Raw genomic sequence first — 22,508 nt, 5'->3', positions numbered from 1 at the left:
GCCACTGAACGAGACTAGCCTTCCGCCTCTCAGCCAACGAACGGTTCTCACCACTGTAGTCAATGGTGGGAGCTCTTCATTGGCTGAGAGAGGCGGGGGCTGAGCTCTCTCAGCCAATGAATACTCAGACACAGCACTACAAAGGGTAATGCCGCGTCTGAGCTCTTCATTCGGGACGTATCAACCATCGTGGTTTGTACCTGTTTCATGGGCCGAATTTTCATTTTTTGTTTTAGTTTTACCAAGAAAAAAAAAAAAAGGATGCCTACAGGGAGAAAAAGGACTAGTCCAGGTAGTGAGTGAGTATTAAAACTATACTTCATGGTGTGTGTGTATTGTGTTTATTTAAGCATTTATTTACAGGTGAACTACAGGTACCAGTGGGCCCTTAATTTTTATTTATTAAAGTTTCTTGTATAGCGCAGCAAATTCCGTTGCGCTTTACAATTTGAATCAACATTAACATTATACTGGGTTGTAAAAGACATACATACATGACATACATAAGGGTAAGAGGGCCCTGCTCGCAAGCTTACAATCTATAAGGAAATAGGTGTTGATACACAAGGAGAGGTGCTACATATTGCAAATTGGTCCAGCTCGATTGGATTATTCAGCCCACGAAGAACATCTGCAATCACACTGGAAAGTTGGCCTAGGGTTAGGAGCAGTGCTCGAAGTGGGAATTTTGAAGTGGGGGTATGGAAGTTTTAATTGAACCCCCCCCTCCACAAGGTTTGGGGATTTTGATAATAAGATTCAGCCTCTGCTTCTATCTCAAACCCTGCACCTCTCACTGTGTACTACCCTCTCCCACCCCCTGCATCTCACACTGCCTACTTCCTTGCTCCCACACCCTGCACCCAGTGGCGGGCTGGGCCGGGGGGCAGGGTGCCATGTGCCCCCCGGGTAGCAGCGTCATGCGGGCCGGTGCAGTCTGTGTCACTGTGACACAGACTGCACCGCGTGTGTAGCGCTGACCGGACGCTGCTGCTACTACTACTCACTGCTGGGGGCTCTATATAAAGGGCAATACTGGGGGTACTGCATAGGGGGGAGACTACAACTGGGGCCACTATTTAAGGGACATTGCATAAGGGTTACCACTATTGGGGGCACTGCATGGGGGGGTGGACTGCTACTGGGGGCACTATATAAGGGGCTTACTACTGGGGGCACAAGGGGCACTGAACAGGGGGGACCACTACTGGGGGCACTACTGGAGGCCTGCATAAGGGTGTTATCTCCTGTGGCACACGGGGGCACTGCATATGGACACTATGACAGGGGGCTGCCCCTAATCTTTATTTTTACCTTACATTAACCCCATATGGACCCGCCTCCTCCATGAAACACTTGAGGGGGGTCGGCGCCATAGCACGCACGTTCTTCGGGCACCCTGGCTACACGCTACTCCTCTGCCAGGGCCGCCTGCATGCATTTGCCCCCTAGGCTAAAAGTTGCCAGCCAGCCCCTGCCTGCACCCCACACTACACGCTTCCCTCTCTCACATCCTGCACCCCACACTACATGCTTCCCTCTCACACATCCTGCACCCCACACTACACGCTTCCCTCTCTCTCACATCCTGCACCCCACACTACACGCTTCCCTCTCTCTCACATCCTGCACCCCACACTACACGTTTCCCTCTCTCTCACGGGTGATACTTACCTGACCTCAGGCTGCTATGGTAGTAGAATATGAACGTATGAAGGAGCCCAGACATGTGGGCAGGTCCTGGTCCATCACCCTGCTTCTCCTCATGCTGCATAGAGAGTCAGCCCTGGCTGAGTGTGGGCAGAGCACATGGCCACTGAGTCACTGCGTTTAGCACGCACTCTGCTTTCTTGGCCAGGGAGGAGCCTGCACAGGAGTGTTCCATACAGCCATGGAACACTCCTTACAGCCATGAATACAGCCCCCTCCCCCCACCCCCTGCATATCACACTAAATACTCCCCTCTCTGACTCCCTGTACCTGTCCAAGTCCGGAGTCAGCACTGACAGTCTAGTGCAGCTTCTCCTCCCCTTCCCCAGCAGGCGGTGGAGCTCCGCTGGCAGATCTGCATCCTCCTTCCAGGCTATAGACTTGGTGCCGGCTTTGAACCAATCACGGCACGGAACAGCAGCCAATCAGATACAGCCGCGTGGCTGCTTCTGATTGGATGCCGGTCCGCAAGCCATGATTGACCAGTACCAAATTAAAATAACCACAGCAGATAATTCTTGATTCGGGCGCCGGTCCGTAATTGGTTAACGACCGGCGCCGGGTTTGTAATACTGTGGCCGCATCTGTCATGGTGCCGGGAATCATCCTCACCTCCATGCTAGGTCAGGCCAGAGCTGCTTGGAGAAGTGTCCCCAGCGGGACACATCTCCACATTATGCTGCAGCTGCTCTTTAGCTCCCAGCGCCGATGGAACACTGGCTGAAGTAGCGGTATAGCATACCGCTGTATACCGGCTCACTTCGAGCCCTGGTTAGGAGGATGTTAAATTGAAGAAAGAGAAGATGTGATAGGTGTTTACTATAAGAAGAGAGTTAGATAGGGAGCTATAAAAGGTTATGTGGGTGGTCCTGGAATCTGATAAGCTTGTCTGAAGAGGTGAGTTTTCAGAGAACGCTTGAATGTTTGGAAACTAGTGGAAAGTCTTATTGTGCGTGGGAGGGCTCTCCACAGGCTGGGTGCAGCCCGAAAAAAGTCCTGTAACCGTGCATGGGAACAAGTAATGTGGTTCCCCAAGTACCAGCATGCGGGGGAGGCTTGCTGGGACCTGCAGTTCTACTCGTAAAGACAATGTTTTCACTTTTTTTTTTTTTCTCACTACACAATATCAACACGGCACCCACCACATTTTTTTTTCTCCACAGATGTAGGGATGGTTTGCACTGAACCATCCATGAATCTGTGTTTATTTTATTAAAGACAGATGCATGCATGAGTCTTTTTAACAAATGATGCCGCTCAGACGTACCATGCATCGCATGCGCAAATACATGGCACGATCAGGATAGATATGATGGGCTGCACATCGGTGTGATCAACCAATACATTTTAAGAGCTGCGGAAGCACGCATCGGATCACATCCGATCTTAAAAACTACACGATTTCCACAAAATTCATCGCACGACGCGTCACAAATCGGGCAATCGGCCAGAAATCGCACTAGTGTATGGCCAACATAACACATTATGTGACAGCGCCACCTGCTGTCACTCCAGTGTAACCATTCTAAAATAATAAAGCTGGGAACATATTGGAGCGGTAAATATTATCAGTCTGAATAAATGCCGGAATGACCACTCGTTCCGTCCTTCTTTAATATGTATGGCGCGTGCAGCACAGCCAATCACATATATCACATGCAACTACGGGAGGGTGCAAATTGGGCATACACACTGCACGATATGCCCAATTTGTCATTCCGATTTAGCCGAAATCTGTCTTAAGTCTCAGTTTGTTGTAATATCCCAACTCTCCTCTCCCTCTCTAAGCGCCCAGCTCCTGAGTGCCAGCTCTAACCCCATAATAGTAATGGCAGAACCTATGGTCTTGATAATGACAGTGGTGTGCAATGGCGGTCAGTCCACGCTGCAGATAACTAAATCAGGCATTATTGGTCTATAAGTGTAACACAGGGTAAATGAGAGTATGCACATACAGTATTAGAAGACAGATCCAACCAGGAGCTTCAGGGTTAATGCAGGTGCTGTGCGTAGATGGGTGTTGCACAGTCTATGGCAGCAATAATCGGTGGTGTCGGCCTGTGGTGCTTCCACTGTGTGGCACAATTTACGGTATATGTGAGATGCTCATGGGCACGGCCACAGACTGAGAAGACGTGCGGAGATGTCGCACATGTGCTGTAGTGCACTTGAGATCTGGGTCGGCGGTTACAGTGTGACAAGTACATTAGTAGCAATAAATAGCAGTGTGTCCACTGGGGGAGAAAGAACTGGCATATGAACTTGATAATAGACACATTTTGCTGCCTAAGACAGATAACTGCAGTTGGAAGAAGTGTCAATTTCACATATGTAGAAGGCACTTACTGTATGAATAATGTGTACAGGGGTATGAGAGAATACATCATCGTCATCCTCCCCATAAGCGAGGGTTAGGCACGCATACACGATCATGATTAAGGTGGTGAAACAAGAGAACATAGAGGCAGCAATAAGTGTGTTCACCTATTAACAAAGACATTTTTGTTAGTGACTAATAGGTAAAAGGCATGTGCAGAGCAATGTGCAGTGAGGCAGAAAAGCAAACTTACTAGTACAGGGTTTTTCTTCTGTGATGAAAACAGAGCCAGCACCCCAGGAACAGCCATAATCTGGAAACAGAGACAAGTTGTGCCATTAGTGCAGTTAACACTTAATTAAAAACTTCTATATTCTACAATTTCCTCCAAAAATCAGCAGTTAAAAGGTGGAGTAATTGTCTTTTAGCCCAGTGGTGCATTAAAGCAAAAGACACAAAACAATGAACGAGTCTGATGAACCAGGATCCACCGTATTCTTCTGACTTTGGGATGCACCATTGTGTTAAAAGAAATAAAACAATGCGATAAAACACGAAGTAAATGAAAAAACAAAAGAAAAAAACAAACAAAACACAACACCACCACCTTGGACTGTTTAAAAAGAAAATCAAAATACAAAAATTGCATATTGACACTAAAGATGGTCATACATGGACACCACTGTGCAGCTCAGCAGAGGAGTATTGTACACATGGATGGCTAAATGGCTAAAGCATACAACAGTGTGGCCTCTGAGATCGGCGATTACTTCTGGCTCCATTGCAGTCTGTTATTACTGTTGGATGATGACCACACAGACTAGAGCTAGGTACACCCTGGGGAGAGGGACATTCGCTCTGACATCAGAACGAATGCCCGTGAAAAGTGATTGTGCGTCTACACTGGACGACTTTAATGGATGACGGAACGATCACCATTCCATCATTCATTAACAATGCACTGGCCACTAGCGATACCACTAGGTTTGATGTGCAGGGCATCAAACTTGGTGACCATCGCTAACGCCCGCGGGAACGCGCAAACACTGAATGATGTAGGCGATATGTTGTTACAAAACGGCAAATCGCTCCAGTGTGTAGCTAGCTTAATTGTGGTCACCTTCAGACCAGAGTGTATTTGGGCGCAAAAACATTTCTATATAGTTAATACTAGATTAGAAGATACCTTTTTTTTTTTTTTTAAAAGGTACATTTCACCTTCAGACAAGTAAAGCAAAGTTACCATTCCAGCCCAGAGTGGGGCTCTGGTGTTCCCCAATGTGGATTCTTTCCTAAACGCTCTGTCCATGAAGCCACAAACCACAGACACCCCAGCACATGCTATCTGGAGTATTCCTAGCACCACCATGCTCCTTTGGTTGAATATAAAGTAACGATAGCGATCCATCGAAATGGGCTGCTTTCTACTGAAGTTCTAATTCTTGCAGTGACCAGAGATTTCTTATTTCCTAAAGAAAAGAACAAAATTTGTGGTAGAACGTGGTAGGGGCACATATTCCCCATTATAAAAGAAGCATATTCTTCTATGTAAGTGCTTGGTGTACTATTACCCATTGCTATCACAATATAAGAATCTATCACAATAAGAAGAAATCACATTACACAAACAATTTCGCTGTTAAATGCGCCCCCCCTCCTTAAAAAGCATGACCAGCCCCAGACTGCTCATCCAGCCCTGGTTCCTAAAAAAACTGGTAGGGTTCCCCGTATTTTTTATTTTTTTTGGGGGGGGAGGGGGGGGGTGGAATTGCGTAGGGGTCCCCCTATATTTTATTTTATTTCTTTATAACCAGCACTGGACTCAAAACCAGTCAGAGTGTAATGCCACAGCCAGGAGACCCTTTCGCTGGGTCTCCCCAGCCAAAGCATTATCACCCCAAGTCAGGTATCTCAGAGGAGCCAAAGCGCCCCAGACTTGCCTGCACCCCCAGGGCTGTGGGTACAGAGGTAATAGTGTTGAAAATAGTGATAATCTATTGGTTTTTTTTGTACCATGGAACTACAGGTGCCAGCATGCCTGCCCTTTGGCACCTGTGGAACTACAAGTGCCAGCAGGTGGCTGGCGCCCATACTCCCACTGTAAAAATATAAAATAAATAAGTTAAATAACCACAAAACATATAAACCATAGTAAGAAAAGTTTTATTTCACACCTACCACACTCATACATTCTTACCTGCTGCCCGACGAGCGGTCTACTTCTCAAAGTAGAAATACACTGGGTCACCTGTGGATAAAAAAAAAAATACTCACCTCTGTCCTTGCGCTGGTCTCCGTAGCATCCCCGGGTCTTGGCAAAAAATCAAACTGACTTTAGCGATGTATGCGTTGTCACATACATCGCTACCCAGCTAATGACGGGGGAGACTCCTCGTGGCATCTATCATTAGCCGGACCCTCCAGCCAATCAGTGGCCGCTGATTGGCTGGCGGGTCCAGCTTCTAACAGTTCACACGTGGGAGTCTCCAGTCACTAGCTGGGTAGCGATGCATGTGGTCACACATGCATCGCTACAGTCAGTTTGTTATTTTGCCAAAACCCGGGGATGCTACAGAGACCAGAGCAAGGACGGAGGTGAGTATCAGAACTTTTTTTCACATGTAACCCATTGGATTTCTACATGGACAAGTGGACAGAACATCTGACAGCAGGTAAGTATGTGTGAGAGTGTGTTAGGTGCATGTAATAAAATTGTACAATCTACAGTGTGTGTCTTGTGGTTATTTAACTTTTTTTTTTTTTTACCACGGGGATACGGGTGCCGGCCGCCTGCTGGCACTTTTAGTTCCACAAATGCCAAAAGGAAAGGCACGCTGGCACCTGTACTTCCACTGAAAAACAAAACAAAACAAAACAAGGTTTCTAACTTTTTTCACTACTATTACCCACAGACCAGGGGTGCGGGGGAAGAGCCCAGGGCTTCAGCCTAAGCCTGGGGTCATCAGGTTGGGGGGAGGGGGGGGGGGGGGGGAAAGAGACTCCTTTATTGCCCCCCCCATCTGGGGCACTTTGTCGCCAAAATAGGGATGGTTGGGAGGCATGCTATATATATATATATATATATATATATATATATATATATATATATATATATATTATACATACACACACTTCCCTACATGCATACAGTATACACACACACTTCCCTACATGCAGACAGTATACATACACACACTTCCCTACATGCAGACAGTATACACACACACACAATTCCCTACATGCAGACAGTATACACACACACACACACACACACACAAATTCCCTACATGCAGACAGTATACACACACACAAATTCCCTACATGCAGACAGTATACACACACACAAATTCCCTACATGCAGACAGTATACACACACACAAATTCCCTACATGCAGACAGTATACACACACACAAATTCCCTACATGCAGACAGTATACACACACACAAATTCCCTACATGCAGACAGTATACACACACACAAATTCCCTACATGCAGACAGTATACACACACACTTCCCTACATGCAGACAGTATACATACACACACTTCCCTACATGCAGACAGTATACACACACACAATTCCCTACATGCAGACAGTATACACACACACAAATTCCCTACATGCAGACAGTATACACACACACTTCCCTACATGCAGACAGTATACATACACACATTCCCTACATGCAGACAGTATACACACACAAATTCCCTACATGCAGACAGTATACACACACACAAATTCCCTACATGCAGACAGTATACACACACACTTCCCTACATGCAGACAGTATACATACACACAAATTCCCTACATGCAGACAGTATACACACACACAAATTCCCTACATGCATACAGTATACACACACACTTCCCTACATGCAGACAGTATACATACACACAATTCCCTACATGCAGACAGTATACACACACACACAATTCCCTACATGCAGACAGTATACACACACACAAATTCCCTACATGCAGACAGTATACACACACACTTCCCTACATGCAGACAGTATACACACACACTTCCCTACATGCAGACAGTATACATACACACAAATTCCCTACATGCAGACAGTATACACACACAAATTCCCTACATGCAGACAGTATACACACACACAAATTCCCTACATGCAGACAGTATACACACACACTTCCCTACATGCAGACAGTATACATACACACAAATTCCCTACATGCAGACAGTATACACACACACAAATTCCCTACATGCATACAGTATACACACACACTTCCCTACATGCAGACAGTATACATACACACACTTCCCTACATGCAGACAGTATACACACACACACACACACACAATTCCCTACATGCAGACAGTATACACACACACTATTCCCTACATGCAGACAGTATACACACACAAATTCCCTACATGCAGACAGTATACACACACACAAATTCCCTACATGCAGACAGTATACATACACACAAATTCCCTACATGCAGACAGTATACACACACACAAATTCCCTACATGCAGACAGTATACACACACACAAATTCCCTACATGCAGACAGTATACACACACACAAATTCCCTACATGCAGACAGTATACACACACACAAATTCCCTACATGCAGACAGTATACACACACACAAATTCCCTACATGCAGACAGTATACACACACACACACAAATTCCCTACATGCAGACAGTATACACACACACAAATTCCCTACATGCAGACAGTATACACACACACACTTCCCTACATGCAGACGGTATACACACACACACAATTCCCTACATGCAGACAGTATACACACACACACACAATTCCCTACATGCAGACAGTATACACACACACACACAATTCCCTACATGCAGACAGTATACACACACACACACAATTCCCTACATGCAGACAGTATACACACACACACACACACACAATTCCCTACATGCAGACAGTATACACACACACACACACACAATTCCCTACATGCAGACAGTATACACACACAAATTCCCTACATGCAGACAGTATACACACACACACTTCCCTACATGCAGACGGTATACACACACACACACAATTCCCTACATGCAGACAGTATACACACACACACAAATTCCCTACATGCAGACAGTATACACACACAATTCCCTACATGCAGACAGTATACACACACACACACACACACACACACACACACACACACACAATTCCCTACATGCAGACAGTATACACACACACACACACACACACACACACACAATTCCCTACATGCAGACAGTATACACACACAATTCCCTACATGCAGACAGTATACACACACACAATTCCCTACATGCAGACAGTATACACACACAATTCCCTACATGCAGACAGTATACACACACACAATTCCCTACATGCAGACAGTATACACACACACAATTCCCTACATGCAGACAGTATACACACACACAATTCCCTACATGCAGACAGTATACACACACACAATTCCCTACATGCAGACAGTACACACACACAATTCCCTACATGCAGACAGTATACACACACAATTCCCTACATGCAGACAGTATACACACACAATTCCCTACATGCAGACAGTATACACACACAATTCCCTACATGCAGACAGTATACACACACAATTCCCTACATGCAGACAGTATACACACACACTTTCCTACATGCAGACAGTATACACACACACACACACACAATTCCCTACATGCAGACAGTATACACACACACAATTCCCTACATGCAGACAGTATACACACACACACTTCCCTACATGCAGACGGTATACACACACACACAATTCCCTACATGCAGACAGTATACACACACAATTCCCTACATGCAGACAGTATACACACACACACACAATTCCCTACATGCAGACAGTATACACACACACAAATTCCCTACATGCAGACAGTATACACACACAATTCCCTACATGCAGACAGTATACACACACACACACACACAATTCCCTACATGCAGACAGTATACACACACACACACACAATTCCCTACATGCATACAGTATACACACACACAATTCCCTACATGCAGACAGTATACACACACACACACACTTCCCTACATGCAGACGGTATACACACACACAATTCCCTACATGCAGACAGTATACACACACACACACAATTCCCTACATGCAGACAGTATACACACACACAAATTCCCTACATGCAGACAGTATACACACACACAAATTCCCTACATGCAGACAGTATACACACACACACTTCCCTACATGCAGACGGTATACACACACACACAATTCCCTACATGCAGACAGTATACACACACACAAATTCCCTACATGCAGACAGTATACACACACACACAATTCCCTACATGCAGACAGTATACACACACACACACACACAATTCCCTACATGCAGACAGTATACACACACACAAATTCCCTACATGCAGACAGTATACACACACACACAAATTCCCTACATGCAGACAGTATACACACACACACACACTTCCCTACATGCAGACGGTATACACACACACAATTCCCTACATGCAGACAGTATACACACACAATTCCCTACATGCAGACAGTATACACACACACACACACACAATTCCCTACATGCAGACAGTATACACACACACACAATTCCCTACATGCAGACAGTATACACACACACACACACTTCCCTACATGCAGACAGTATACACACACACACACACACTTCCCTACATGCAGACAGTATACACACACAATTCCCTACATGCATACAGTATACACACACACACACAATTCCCTACATGCAGACAGTATACACACACACACACACACACACTTCCCTACATGCAGACAGTATACACACACACACACACACACTTCCCTACATGCAGACGGTATACACACACACACACAATTCCCTACATGCAGACAGTATACACACACACACACAATTCCCTACATGCAGACAGTATACACACACACAATTCCCTACATGCAGACAGTATACACACACACTTCCCTACATGCAGACGGTATACACACACAATTCCCTACATGCAGACAGTATACACACACACACAAATTCCCTACATGCAGACAGTATACACACACACACACACAATTCCCTACATGCAGACAGTATACACACACAAATTCCCTACATGCAGACAGTATACACACACACACACACACACACTTCCCTACATGCAGACGGTATACACACACACACAATTCCCTACATGCAGACAGTATACACACACACACAATTCCCTACATGCAGACAGTATACACACACACACACACAATTCCCTACATGCAGACAGTATACACACACACACACACACAATTCCCTACATGCAGACAGTATACACACACACACACACACACAATTCCCTACATGCAGACAGTATACACACACACACACACACACACTTTCCTACATGCAGACAGTATACACACACACAATTACCTACATGCATACAGTATACACACACACACAATTACCTACATGCATACAGTATACACACAATTACCTACATGCATACAGTATACACACACACACACCTACCTACTTGTACACAAGCTCTCTTCTGCTCCACGGCAGAGGCAGTGTAACATGACACCTTGGAGTCCCACTCAGCAGCTCTGCCTCACGTTGTCACACACTGCAGGCAGCCTGGCCCCTGGGTAGCTGCTTCCTTGCTTGCTTGGGCTCTGGTCCGATCAGGCACAGTCTCGTGAGATTTTGCATCCTAATCTCACGAGACTGTGACTGTAATCAGGCTCCTCGGCGGCTGCTGAAAGGAAACAGCTGAGCTGCCGAGGAGACAGCTGAATGCTGAAATCCGGTTTTCAATAGAAGTAGTGGCCGGAGGCAGGGGACAGCGTGTGGGGGCCCCAGGACGACCGCCCCTGTTGCCCTGCCTATAATCCGGCCCTGAGGACAAGGATCTTCTCCGGCAGATATATTTTCTGCACCACGGAGTCCAATCTCGCTCCCAAATGACACATCTGTTGTACCGGACAGAGTGACGACTTTTGCCAGTTTATGATCCAGCCGTGACTGTACAGACATGATACTGTCAGCCTCAAATGATCCTGTAACTGCTGCGGGAACTGCCCTAGCAACAGGAGGTCATCCAAGTACGGCAAAATCCTGACACCTTGGTGTCTGAGGCATGCCATCATCACCGCCATCACCTTGGTGAATTCCCGAGGGTCTGTCGACAGGCCAAAAGGTAGGGCTTGGAACTGAAATTGTTCCTCCCCTACCGCAAAATGAAGACATTTTTGATGAGCCTGTGCGATTGGGATGTGAAGGTAGGCATCCTGTATATCTAGGGATACCATATAGTCCCCCTGTTCCATTGCCAACACAATCGATCGCAATGTTTCCATCCTGAACCCGGGGGCTCAAACAAATTTGTTGAGCTCTCTCGGATTCAAAATAGGCCAGTATGACACATTCGGTTTCTGAACAGAGAACAGATTGGAGTAAAACCCCTCTCGGAACTGATTCTCTGGCACCGGAATCACTACTGATGCTAGCAAGGAAAGAATAGCCTTCTGAAGCTCTCTTTCTGAACCCACCTGCGGGTTTACACAGATGAAACTTTGCGGAGGAGTCCTCCAAAACGTGAGGGCGTACCCTCGGGAAACAACTCCTCAAACCCAGGCATCCTCCGTCATGAGGTGCCAGGGCTCTGAGAACCGAAGTAGTCGGCCCCCCACCCTGGGATCCCCCAGGGGGAGGCCCGTCCCTTCAAGCCACTGGTTTATCCTGGACGTTTGTTCTGCCAGAGCTTCCTGGGTCCTGGAAATCTCGCTGAGGGCTGAGCTTTGGCCTTGCCCTCCATCCGAAACCCCCGAAAGGACGCCCTCCTCAATTTAGACGAGGTTGCCGATGGCAAACCTGCAGTCTTTGAGGCTGCCATGGAGGATACAATTTTGTAGAATTCTGGACCAAAGAGAACACCTCCTGTGAATGGAAGGAATTCCAGGGCCTTTTTGGACCCGGCATCTGCCTTCCAATCCTTCAACCAGAGGATCCTACGTGCCACCACGGACTCTGCGGAAATCTTAGAGGAAAGGATCCCTGCATCCAAGGCGGCATCTCCCAAATAAGAGGCCCCTTCTCTAATAAAGGAGATTATATCCAGTTGCTCCTTAGAGGCATCTGGTAAAGACTCTGTTAGAGTTTTGGCCCACTCCTCAATAGCTCTTGCTACCCAGGCAGTGGCCATAGCTGGGCGGGTGGCCATTCCTGCCAGCGAAAAAATTGATTTGAGACAAGTCTCCAGTCTCCTATCCGTGGTTTCCTTCACCGAAACTGCTGGGATTAGCAGAGTGGTACGTTTAATCAGCTGTGCCACATGTGCATCAACTGACGGTGGATTCTCCCACTTAGCACAGTACTCTGCTGGAAAAGAATATAGAAGCGCCATTCTTTTAGACGAATGGCTTATCTTATCCGGACGGACCCAGGCTTCCTCCATAAGTTCTGATAAATGATCAGACTTTGGGAATTCTGCCTTAACCACTTTCTGGCGCTTAAACAGGGGGACTTTCCTAGGTGGAAGATCCCCTTCCTCGATATTTAACACAGATTTTACAGCCCTTATCAGCAAGGGGACATCGGCTACTGGGAAATGATCATCACCCTCCTTGGAGCTAGACTCCTGTGAAGAGTCCTGTTCTTGTTCCTCTTCGGAGGAGGCACTGGAGTACTCACCCACATGAGGCGATACATGGCGCCTAGATTTAGGCTGCTTTGGCTTGACAGCCTGAGGCTGAAAAACCCCCGAGGAGGATGCCATAACCTTACCAGCACCAGGGTCCATCCAAGGCGGCCACATCATGGGCATAGGATGCATCTGCTGAGGCAAACCCCAAACCGGTGGTACTGGGGCAGCCAGCCGTTCCGCCACCTGAGCAATAACCTGAGAAAATGACGCCCAAGGGAGCTCAGGCTCAGGCAAACTTAATTGGTGTGGTGGCTGTCTGAAACAGTTCCCACAAAGTCCATTTTGTAGAAAGTCCTGTGGGGACAATCTCGCTTTTTTTTTTTTTAACTCGAATGCAGGACTGCTCCAGCAGTCCCACTGTCTATGTGGTGAACACACCAAACAGGAAGAACTGGCTACCTGAGGCTGGGGGTGGGGTATATGAGGATGAACCCCGATGCATCCTGGGAGCAGAGAACTCGTTTGCGTTAACTGTTTGGTGACCGGGATTCATACCCCAACGTAATGGCTGTGGACCCCATGGACCCCAAAGAAGAAAAACATCTTACCTGAAGCCCCGATCCTGCGTCCGCCGCTCCTCGTTTCTATGGGAGAGCGGGGAGTTGGGCGCCCGCTGGTAAAATCTCAGCGGGCGCCTGGCAAATGAAGCCTCCCTGCGGCGGCCGCGTGTAGAAGGCGGGAAGGAGTGTGGAGCGGAGGGGGGAGGGGAAACGGGAAGGAGTGTGGCAGCGGGAGGGTTGCTGTTTAAATTTGGCAGCACTGGGGATTGAGCGCCCTCTGCAGGCTGGTGTCCTACGCACATGCGTAGTCGGCACGCCGGCCCTGGCCCCCCATTTATTAATGATCGCTATTGCAATGCTATCTGGGTATGACATTACCACCCATGATTGCATCGCAATCCTAGCGCCTGGATGTATCATCCGGCACATGCAGGGACACTGGCTCTTAAAAGGAGCCTGTACCTGCGACGTGCCTGAAGAGATGCTGGGGTTGCTGCACATGCATGGAAGCCATTGACAGAGGAACCCTCCATTGGCTAATTATGTATGGGGTAGCCCATAGGCTACAGCGGCTAATGCCATCTTCAGATAGCGTTCGCTCCAGGGGCCAATATCCGGAAAGAATTGCATTCCAGATGTTTATAAATTTGTCGGATGACTTGGGTCCAGTTTACAGCATGGGAAGATCTGGATTTCCTTGCGCTTGCAGAGGTCATCTCTATGGGCTGGCAGAAGAGTTCCATTACACACGGGTGCAGTGTGAACGGCGCTGATGGGAATAAGTGTATTCTGTGCGTCCGCCATGTTTCAGCATACGTATGCACAGAATAAAGTGAGGGGAAAAAGCAGACACATCAGAGGATTTAGTCTTTGAGATTCTACTGCACAAGTGCAGCCTTCAGCTATCCCAGGTGCAGAACGGGCCACAATGAAGGAGAAAAGGCCAGGGAACTTTGCAGACAGCATTAAGGAAAACTTGTTTTTACAAGAGGACACCCACTTTTGACTTTGGGGAAAAAATTGCAATGAGTCTTATGTTCTCAAATCTCCCTGAACTTGGTAATACATTTAAGGGATAGCCACGGTATCATCATCATCATGCTACTTTGCACCTTAATGAATGTCAGCCAGAGGCTTTACTGCAGAAATAATGTAACATACACGTTTTCAAGTACAAAAAGAAAGTGAAAGCACCAGTTCAAGGTTGCTATACATGCAATGTTATCATTTATAAATACTGCATGTGTTATTCCTGACAGAGACAAAGGGGAATTTATGTTATTTGTTTTCTAGCCATAACTCCACACCCAAACAATTCAAATTATAAAAATTTTAATAAAATCATATTTGTTGAACTTATATAGTTAGTAAAAACTAGAACCAGAGGTTCTATCAGTAGTTAGAGAACAAACTGCAAGTCAGAGGTGGATAATGCTCACAATTAGGGGTATTCAATATGGAGCGAAAAGTCATTTTTGGCGATAATTTCGCACCGATGACATAATTTTCGCTGGTTTTGGTTTTACCCCGTATTCAATTTCAAAGACTTTTCGCAGGTTCAAAAAGTCTTTGAAAAAAAACACCGGGGATAACTTTTCACCACTGAATAGGTGGTGAAAAAAAAAGTGCAGAATTATGGTTTAGGGGTGCAGGCTTAAAAAAAAAAAAAAAAATAGCCTGCATCCCTGGGAATGTCATTTTAAAATAAACTGTCAAAAAAAGTTTTTGAAAAAAATAGAAACACCCCAAAAAAATTATTTATAATTTGGGGTAAAAAAAAAAAAAAGGGAAAAAAAAAAAAAAAAAGTGTTTAAAAATAGGGAAATAGGTTCAGGGCTATTCTGCAAGTATGTGGCAGTTGTTTTCTAGAATAGATTATTAACGACAGGTGCATATTTGCAGAATTTTTAAATAAAGACTTTAGGGACTAAATATGCTAGTACCAATTTTCATGTACCCCAAATTTGATGGGACCACTTAAAAAACGAAAAAAATAACCTAAGTGCTCTTCTGCATCACTTCTTCAATGTCGGGAAAAAAAAACACCTGCAGCGGCTATTTAAATCCCCGACTTTCATTTGCAGGCTAAAACGGGGGTACCCATAGTGATCCCCCATGTTTTTACAACTTTAGGGGGTCCTACAATTTATTCCAGGAAAATTTTGTTTTTTTACGCAGATCCCACTTCGCAGGTTCCCGTTTTCGTAGCTTTTATATTGAATACGGGGATGAAGCGGGCACGCGCCCGATACTTTATCCCTGGAAAATCTCCGATGAGGAGCGAAAAGTCCAGCACAGACTTTTCACTCCCATATTACATACCCCTGAATGTATCCATAAAAGTTCAGATGTTAAAGTGCCCATACATCTGTGATGGATGGTCGCGATCGGAAATTTACGATCGCCCATCGGAAATTTACGATCCACCTTCGATGTTCAGCGATCCATCGCCGAATCACTGACATTTGACTTGTTACATGTCCCTGATTTGAAGATCATTTTTTGATTGCGACCGTCAAAATCCAACATGTTGGGTTTCTGCGATCCTGCGATGCCGGGTTGCAGCATCGCGGCAATCCGTCGCAGATGTATGGGGCCCATAACATATCCTACCCTCCAACATGACCCGTTCCATTAGGTACAGAAAACAACTCTGCTCCTGGATTTACCACCTAATGTATGATTGCAGTCACATGTGTTGAATTAGATACTTGATGAGACAGGTGTTTCAGCACAGGTGTCTGCAATCATAAACTAAGAGGTAAGTCCAGGAACAGAGCATTTTGTACCTAATGGAACGGGTCATGTTGGAGTGTCTGACATATTTCTCACTCTCAGGAATGATAAAACATTACAATATACCAGAACCTATCTGATGCACATTGATCACACAGTAGTATTACAGAGTTCCCTGGGGCAGGTGAGGCACATGACACCTGTACTGCCTCCATACAACCAGGAAATAGGCGGACGAGCTGCATGTGCAGAGGGGACACAAAGGTGCGGACGGATAAGTACTGTACATAGATAGCCCTATACCAGGCAGACAGACACTTACTACTGTCACACTGCACATCAGATGTAACAAAGACAGTGTACAAAGAACGCTGGGAACACCCCTGCCTGCACCATGCACATACCTATGGGAACAAAAGCTCAAACTTCTAGCAAGTTACGAATAGGGATCATGGCAGTAACTACCAATAGGAAACAATCAAATCATCCCCTATCCGAATATACTCTGAAGTTATACAATAAAGTTTGCATACCAGGTCTTTAGCGAGAGGTAAAGTAGGACATTGACATGAATGAACACAGCTAAATGCAGCTACCAAACACTACTTTAAAATATATATTATTCTATATGGGGCTACACGGGAGTAGGAGGGACATACACGAAACACAATGCAGTCCCAGCCTGGAAGTTAGAATATAACCAAACCACTAGACTCCAACACAATGACAGAAAATAAATTCAAAGCCTCGGGGAACAACCTTTTCATCTTTCCGGGCTGCATCAATCACAGCCTTCCCTTACCTGCTGTCCTGTGAGATCCCAGCCAGAAGAGGAGTAATGAGATAAAGGCAGCTGCTCTACTGGAGATAGATCCAGAATCAGAACTCACCTCTCAGTGACTGTTACTTCAGCTGCTGGGTAATACCCCCTGCCAGGTGTGTCTGTATCCTAGAGCAGAGCACCTCCCACTGTGTGTACAGGTGTGAGTGTATCCTAGAGCAGAGCACCTCCCACTGTGTGTACAGGTGTGAGTGTATCCTAGAGCAGAGCACCCCCACTGTGTGTACAGGTGTGTCTGTATCCTAGAGCAGAGCACCCCCCACTGTGTGTACAGGTGTGAGTGTATCCTAGAGTAGAGCACCCCCCACTGTGTGTACAGGTGTGTCTGTATCCTAGAGCAGAGCACCTTCCACTGTGTGTACAGGTGTGAGTGTATCCTAGAGTAGAGCACCCCCCACTGTGTGTACAGGTGTATCTGTTGTCCTAGAGCAGAGCACCTTCCACTGTGTGTACAGGTGTGAGTGTATCCTAGAGCAGAGCACCCCCCACTGTGTGTACAGGTGTGCCTGTGTGTCCTCCTCTGTGCTGATCAGTTTTCATTCTTCCAAATAGGATTTCTACAGAGCATATATTCTAAATGCTCTATGATACAACAGACTAACATTTGTATCCTTGTTGTAGACGTTTCCAGAGCATTTTATGATAAGATTTATCAATGGGATCCCTTTTAACTATCCATGTTCTACTTTGGTTTTCTGTATTGATTTTTTAATTTCAATCATTCGGATTTAACTAATATAAAAAAAGGGTTTAAGAAAAATAAATGTATTCATCCTATGTATGGCTTTTAAAAGCTGTCTTTGTTGGGGAAAAAAAAGATTTTTGAATTTACTAAATAAAAGTGCCTTATATTGTCATCTGTATAGTGTTGAAGCAGAGCCAAACTGAAGCTGACCACTTTCCAAAGGTATATATATATATATATATATATATATATATATATGGATGGGCTGTTATTACCTGACTGCTATTGTAGGTCAGATAGGAAATGACACTGACCTCAGCTTCTGGAGCTCTGCTGGCTCAATCAGTAATGAACAGCAATCCTTAATTCCCTCCAAGTATGAGGTTTGTGGGCTAGAAGTGGCACAGTCACCATCAGGCATATAAGGTTTTGCCCATGACTGTACAAGGCAGCACTGTCTCTCGTTGTCTATCTATCTCATCTATGCTGATCTAGATCTATATACACATCGCACATGACTATTAAGGTACTCCTTCACCTGTGTGTACCAAAATCACACTTGCCAACTCTCCCTGATTATCAGGGAGACTTCCTGAATTAGTAGCAATCTCCCTAAAGCCGGGTATCCACTTGCCGATATAAAAGGACGATTGATGGATAACGACATCATTATCGTACAGTCGTTCATTAATGGTGCAGTGGATATGCCCGCAATGACCAACGATGCGCGCCCCCGCTGGTCTTTGTCGGATCGCTCCTTGCCCGAACAATGAGCAACGATATCGTCAGGTTGAGCATGAGGGAGGGTGCCTGCACTGAACGACATATTGTTCAGTGTGGGCACTGCACAGTATAATGAATGACTGAACGATAACGTTATCGTTCTGTCCTTCATAGTCGGCAAGTGGATATGCTCCTTAACAATGCTTTTTCTGAGTTTGGCTGCATTCCCATATGTACCAAGTTCTGGAATGCGTTGATTTCCAGAGCCTGGATCTGGTGGGCAATGCCATCTATAGATAGATAGGATGTGCTGATGATGATGATGATGGTGACAATGTAGATGGTGAAACTAGCCGCTTCTGATTGGCTGTTTGCATGCTCTCCCCGTCAGCCTGTACTTATTACTGCAGTTTTATTTTCTACTTCAGGGTCCATAGGGTATCCACAGGATACCTTGGGGTATAGGTGTGACGTCAGTCGCTGGGCACCATAGAGTTAAGCTTTTCAGCCTCCCAGGATGCACTAGGGTCCCCCTCCTATACCCCGCCCCCGAGCCAAGGCACCTCAGTTTAGTTTGGTGTCGGGTGCACCTGTCGGAGTGGGGGCTAGAAGAGCCCCTGAAGCTTTCTTCAGTGCAGCTGTGGCTGCACATCTGGATGTACAGCATGGACAGTCAGTCCTGACGTCCATGCTGTCTTCCCTACACCCCCGCCTGTACCAGAACGCCGGTACCGATCCGGGGATGCTGGTGAGCATCTGGGGTCACAGCTAGCGGTGACCCCAGATGTTCCGGACCATGGCCGGATCCAAGGGGGACAAAGGTAAGCAGCGGGGTCCCGCGGTGGGTCCCCGCTGGTCACATGGTCCTAAGTCCCCAGGCAGGTGGCTCCCTGGGGACAGGCTGCAGCGTGGAGCCAGGCGACCAACCTGCGCTTTCCACTACCCCCTGGGACAGCGGACCGCAGCAGAGCAGTAGCGCTGCGGCGTCCCAGGGATTAAATGCATGCCAGGGGAGCGCGCCTTCCCTGTCTCACAGCCGGCGCCTCCCCCGCTGCACACAGCCCTCTCTGCATGCTGCCGACTGGTCCTGTGGCAGCGCTCCTCCCCCAGGCCAGCCTCCTCTCTGCTCCTCGGCGGCCATCTTCTCCAGAACGCATGGTGAACGCTGCTGGAAGCGCTGGACGGAAGCATCGTGGTCTGGGTCCCCCCGCATACCTCTCCTCCGCTGTGGTCAGGTCTGTGTATGCAGCGCTATGTCCTACCAGGCCCTGTGTCTGCGTAGTTCAGTGATCAGCGCTGTTAGTGCAGGAATTGATTTTCTTTGCATTGTATGTGACTGTGCTAGCGCTGCTGCCTGTAACTTTTCTCTAAACTGTCAGCTTTATTACTGTCCCTGTTCTTTCTGCTAAGCCCTTGCGGTGCGGTGCTGCAGGGTGGTCTCTCGCCTATTTAAGTTATAATTGGTGAGAGAGGTCACATACGTGGTGCCATCATGTCCGAAAGTGATTTTCCCCTCCGGCTACAGTGTACTACGTGTAAAGTACCGTTAGCGGAGGGGGAGGGTAGCGCGGAGGGCCTCTGCCGGCAGTGTTTGTCCATGGCGCGGCCTCTTACGGTTACAGCACCGGTACAGGAGCCGCCCTGGGCTTGTTTCGCTCAGGCGCTTACAGCCTTAGTGGGCCAGTTAGCTCCGCAGCCCGCGTTTACACCGATGGGTTTATCCCAGCAGTCAGTGGTGTCGTCACCCATGCAGGGTTTTCCACGACAATTGGTGGTACCCCACAGTCTCCCTATTTCCCCGCTCCCAGTTTCTCAGGAGCCAGCTTGGGTTAACTCCCTGACGAGTTCTGTACAGCACTTGTCGGATGTGTTGCAAGGGGAGTCTGTGATGCGGCCGCATAAACGGCCGGTGGCGTCTCTGTCGGCTCCTTATGAGGATGACGAGGGGACGTCTGATGATGGGGAGATTCTGGATCCTTACGATCAGGAACCTCTCCATACTAAGGACGCTGATGCTAAGTCCAAGGTATATATTCCTGGACTTATTCGGGCGGTCCGCACAGCCTTGGTGATTGAGGACGAAGTTCCCCCAGCGGCTAAATCTAAGTATGCCTTTTTCAAGGATGTGAAGGGCGATGCCACAGTCTTTCCTCTTTCGGGTCAGTTGGTGGACCATTTAGAGGAGGCGTGGAAACAGCCTGGCAAAAGATACCAGCCGCAGAGACGCCTGGCGGTGGCTTATCCATTCGCGGATAATTATTTTGCAAAGTGGGAATCCCCTCCACAGGTGGATTCTCACGTGACCCGTCTTGTCCGTAGTGCCACATTGCCGATGCCATCCATGTCCTCCCTTAAGGATGCTACGGACCGCAAGGTGGAAATCTGCCTGAAGTCCGCTTATTCCCTTGCGGGGGGGGGGCAGCACGGCCGGCTATGGCCATTTGCTGGGTTGCCAGAGCGATGGAGCGCTGGGCGGATTTATTAGAGGCTTCTTTTGATTCCGACTGTCCGGCCGAACAGGCGGAGTTGATTGGCAATCTCCGTGATTCGGCCACCTACATCAACGAGGCAGCCCTAGACATTAGTACTCTGGTGTCTAGGATTTCTTCAGCAGCGGTAGCTGCTCGTCGCACCTTGTGGCTGCGATCCTGGAAGGCGGACGCAGATTCCAAAAAGGGTCTGGAGGCGTTGCCGTTTACCGGAGAAGTTCTCTTCGGTCCGGATCTGGATTGGATTGTGGCCACGCTGGCGGCAGCCAAATCGGCTTGTCTCCCATCGGCCGCTGCTCCTTCTGGTTCTGGACCATCGTCCTTTCGGTCATCTAGGGCCCAGGGCAGGCCCAAACCACAGTCATTTCCTCGACAGGCTGGTCCTAAGAAATCGGCCAAGCCCCGGAAGCAGGCATGGAGTACCAGACATCCGGCCCCCAAGCCAGATGACAAGCCTGTGGCCTGACGGTCCGGGCCTCCCTTTGGGGGAACCCAGGATGGGAGGCCGCCTGCTACAGTTCGCCCAGTGTTGGTCGACCACTACGACAGACACTTGGGTTCTGGAGGTGGTTTCCCACGGATACGCCCTCTCCTTCCGGCACAGACCCCCGGCTCGATTCTTCACCACGGGTCTACCATCAGACCGGAACAAGGCTACGGAGCTGTGGAAGGTATTGCACACTATGCTCCAGGCTGGAGTTATAGTGCCTGTTCCATTCTCCCAGAGGGGCCAGGGTTTCTATTC

General features: G+C 47.4%; 1 protein-coding gene across 3 annotated transcripts in view; it reads right to left on the bottom strand.

The window, feature by feature from the left end:
- Window positions 1-18,020, bottom strand: part of LOC148500708 (uncharacterized) — a 45,255-nt gene extending 27,235 nt beyond the window's left edge. The window contains exons 1-4 of one of the 3 annotated variants that reach the window (XM_088451453.1): window positions 17,916-18,020; window positions 5,271-5,496; window positions 4,281-4,340; window positions 4,057-4,194 (exon numbers count right to left, since the gene is read on the bottom strand). In XM_088451453.1, coding sequence (XP_088307579.1) covers window positions 4,057-4,194; window positions 4,281-4,340; window positions 5,271-5,435 — 363 coding nt within the window. In that variant the 5' untranslated portion in view covers window positions 5,436-5,496; window positions 17,916-18,020. The other 2 variants (XM_088451452.1, XM_088451454.1) reach the window with 2 other exon arrangements.
- Window positions 18,021-22,508: the final 4,488 nt, after the last annotated feature.

Source organism: Taudactylus pleione, unplaced genomic scaffold, assembly GCF_031769625.1.
Source record: "Taudactylus pleione unplaced genomic scaffold, aTauple2 ptg000548l, whole genome shotgun sequence".
Lineage (NCBI taxonomy): Eukaryota > Metazoa > Chordata > Amphibia > Anura > Myobatrachidae > Taudactylus > Taudactylus pleione.
The sequence above is the reverse complement of the archived record's forward strand: the minus strand, read 5'-3'. Positions and strand labels throughout refer to the sequence as shown.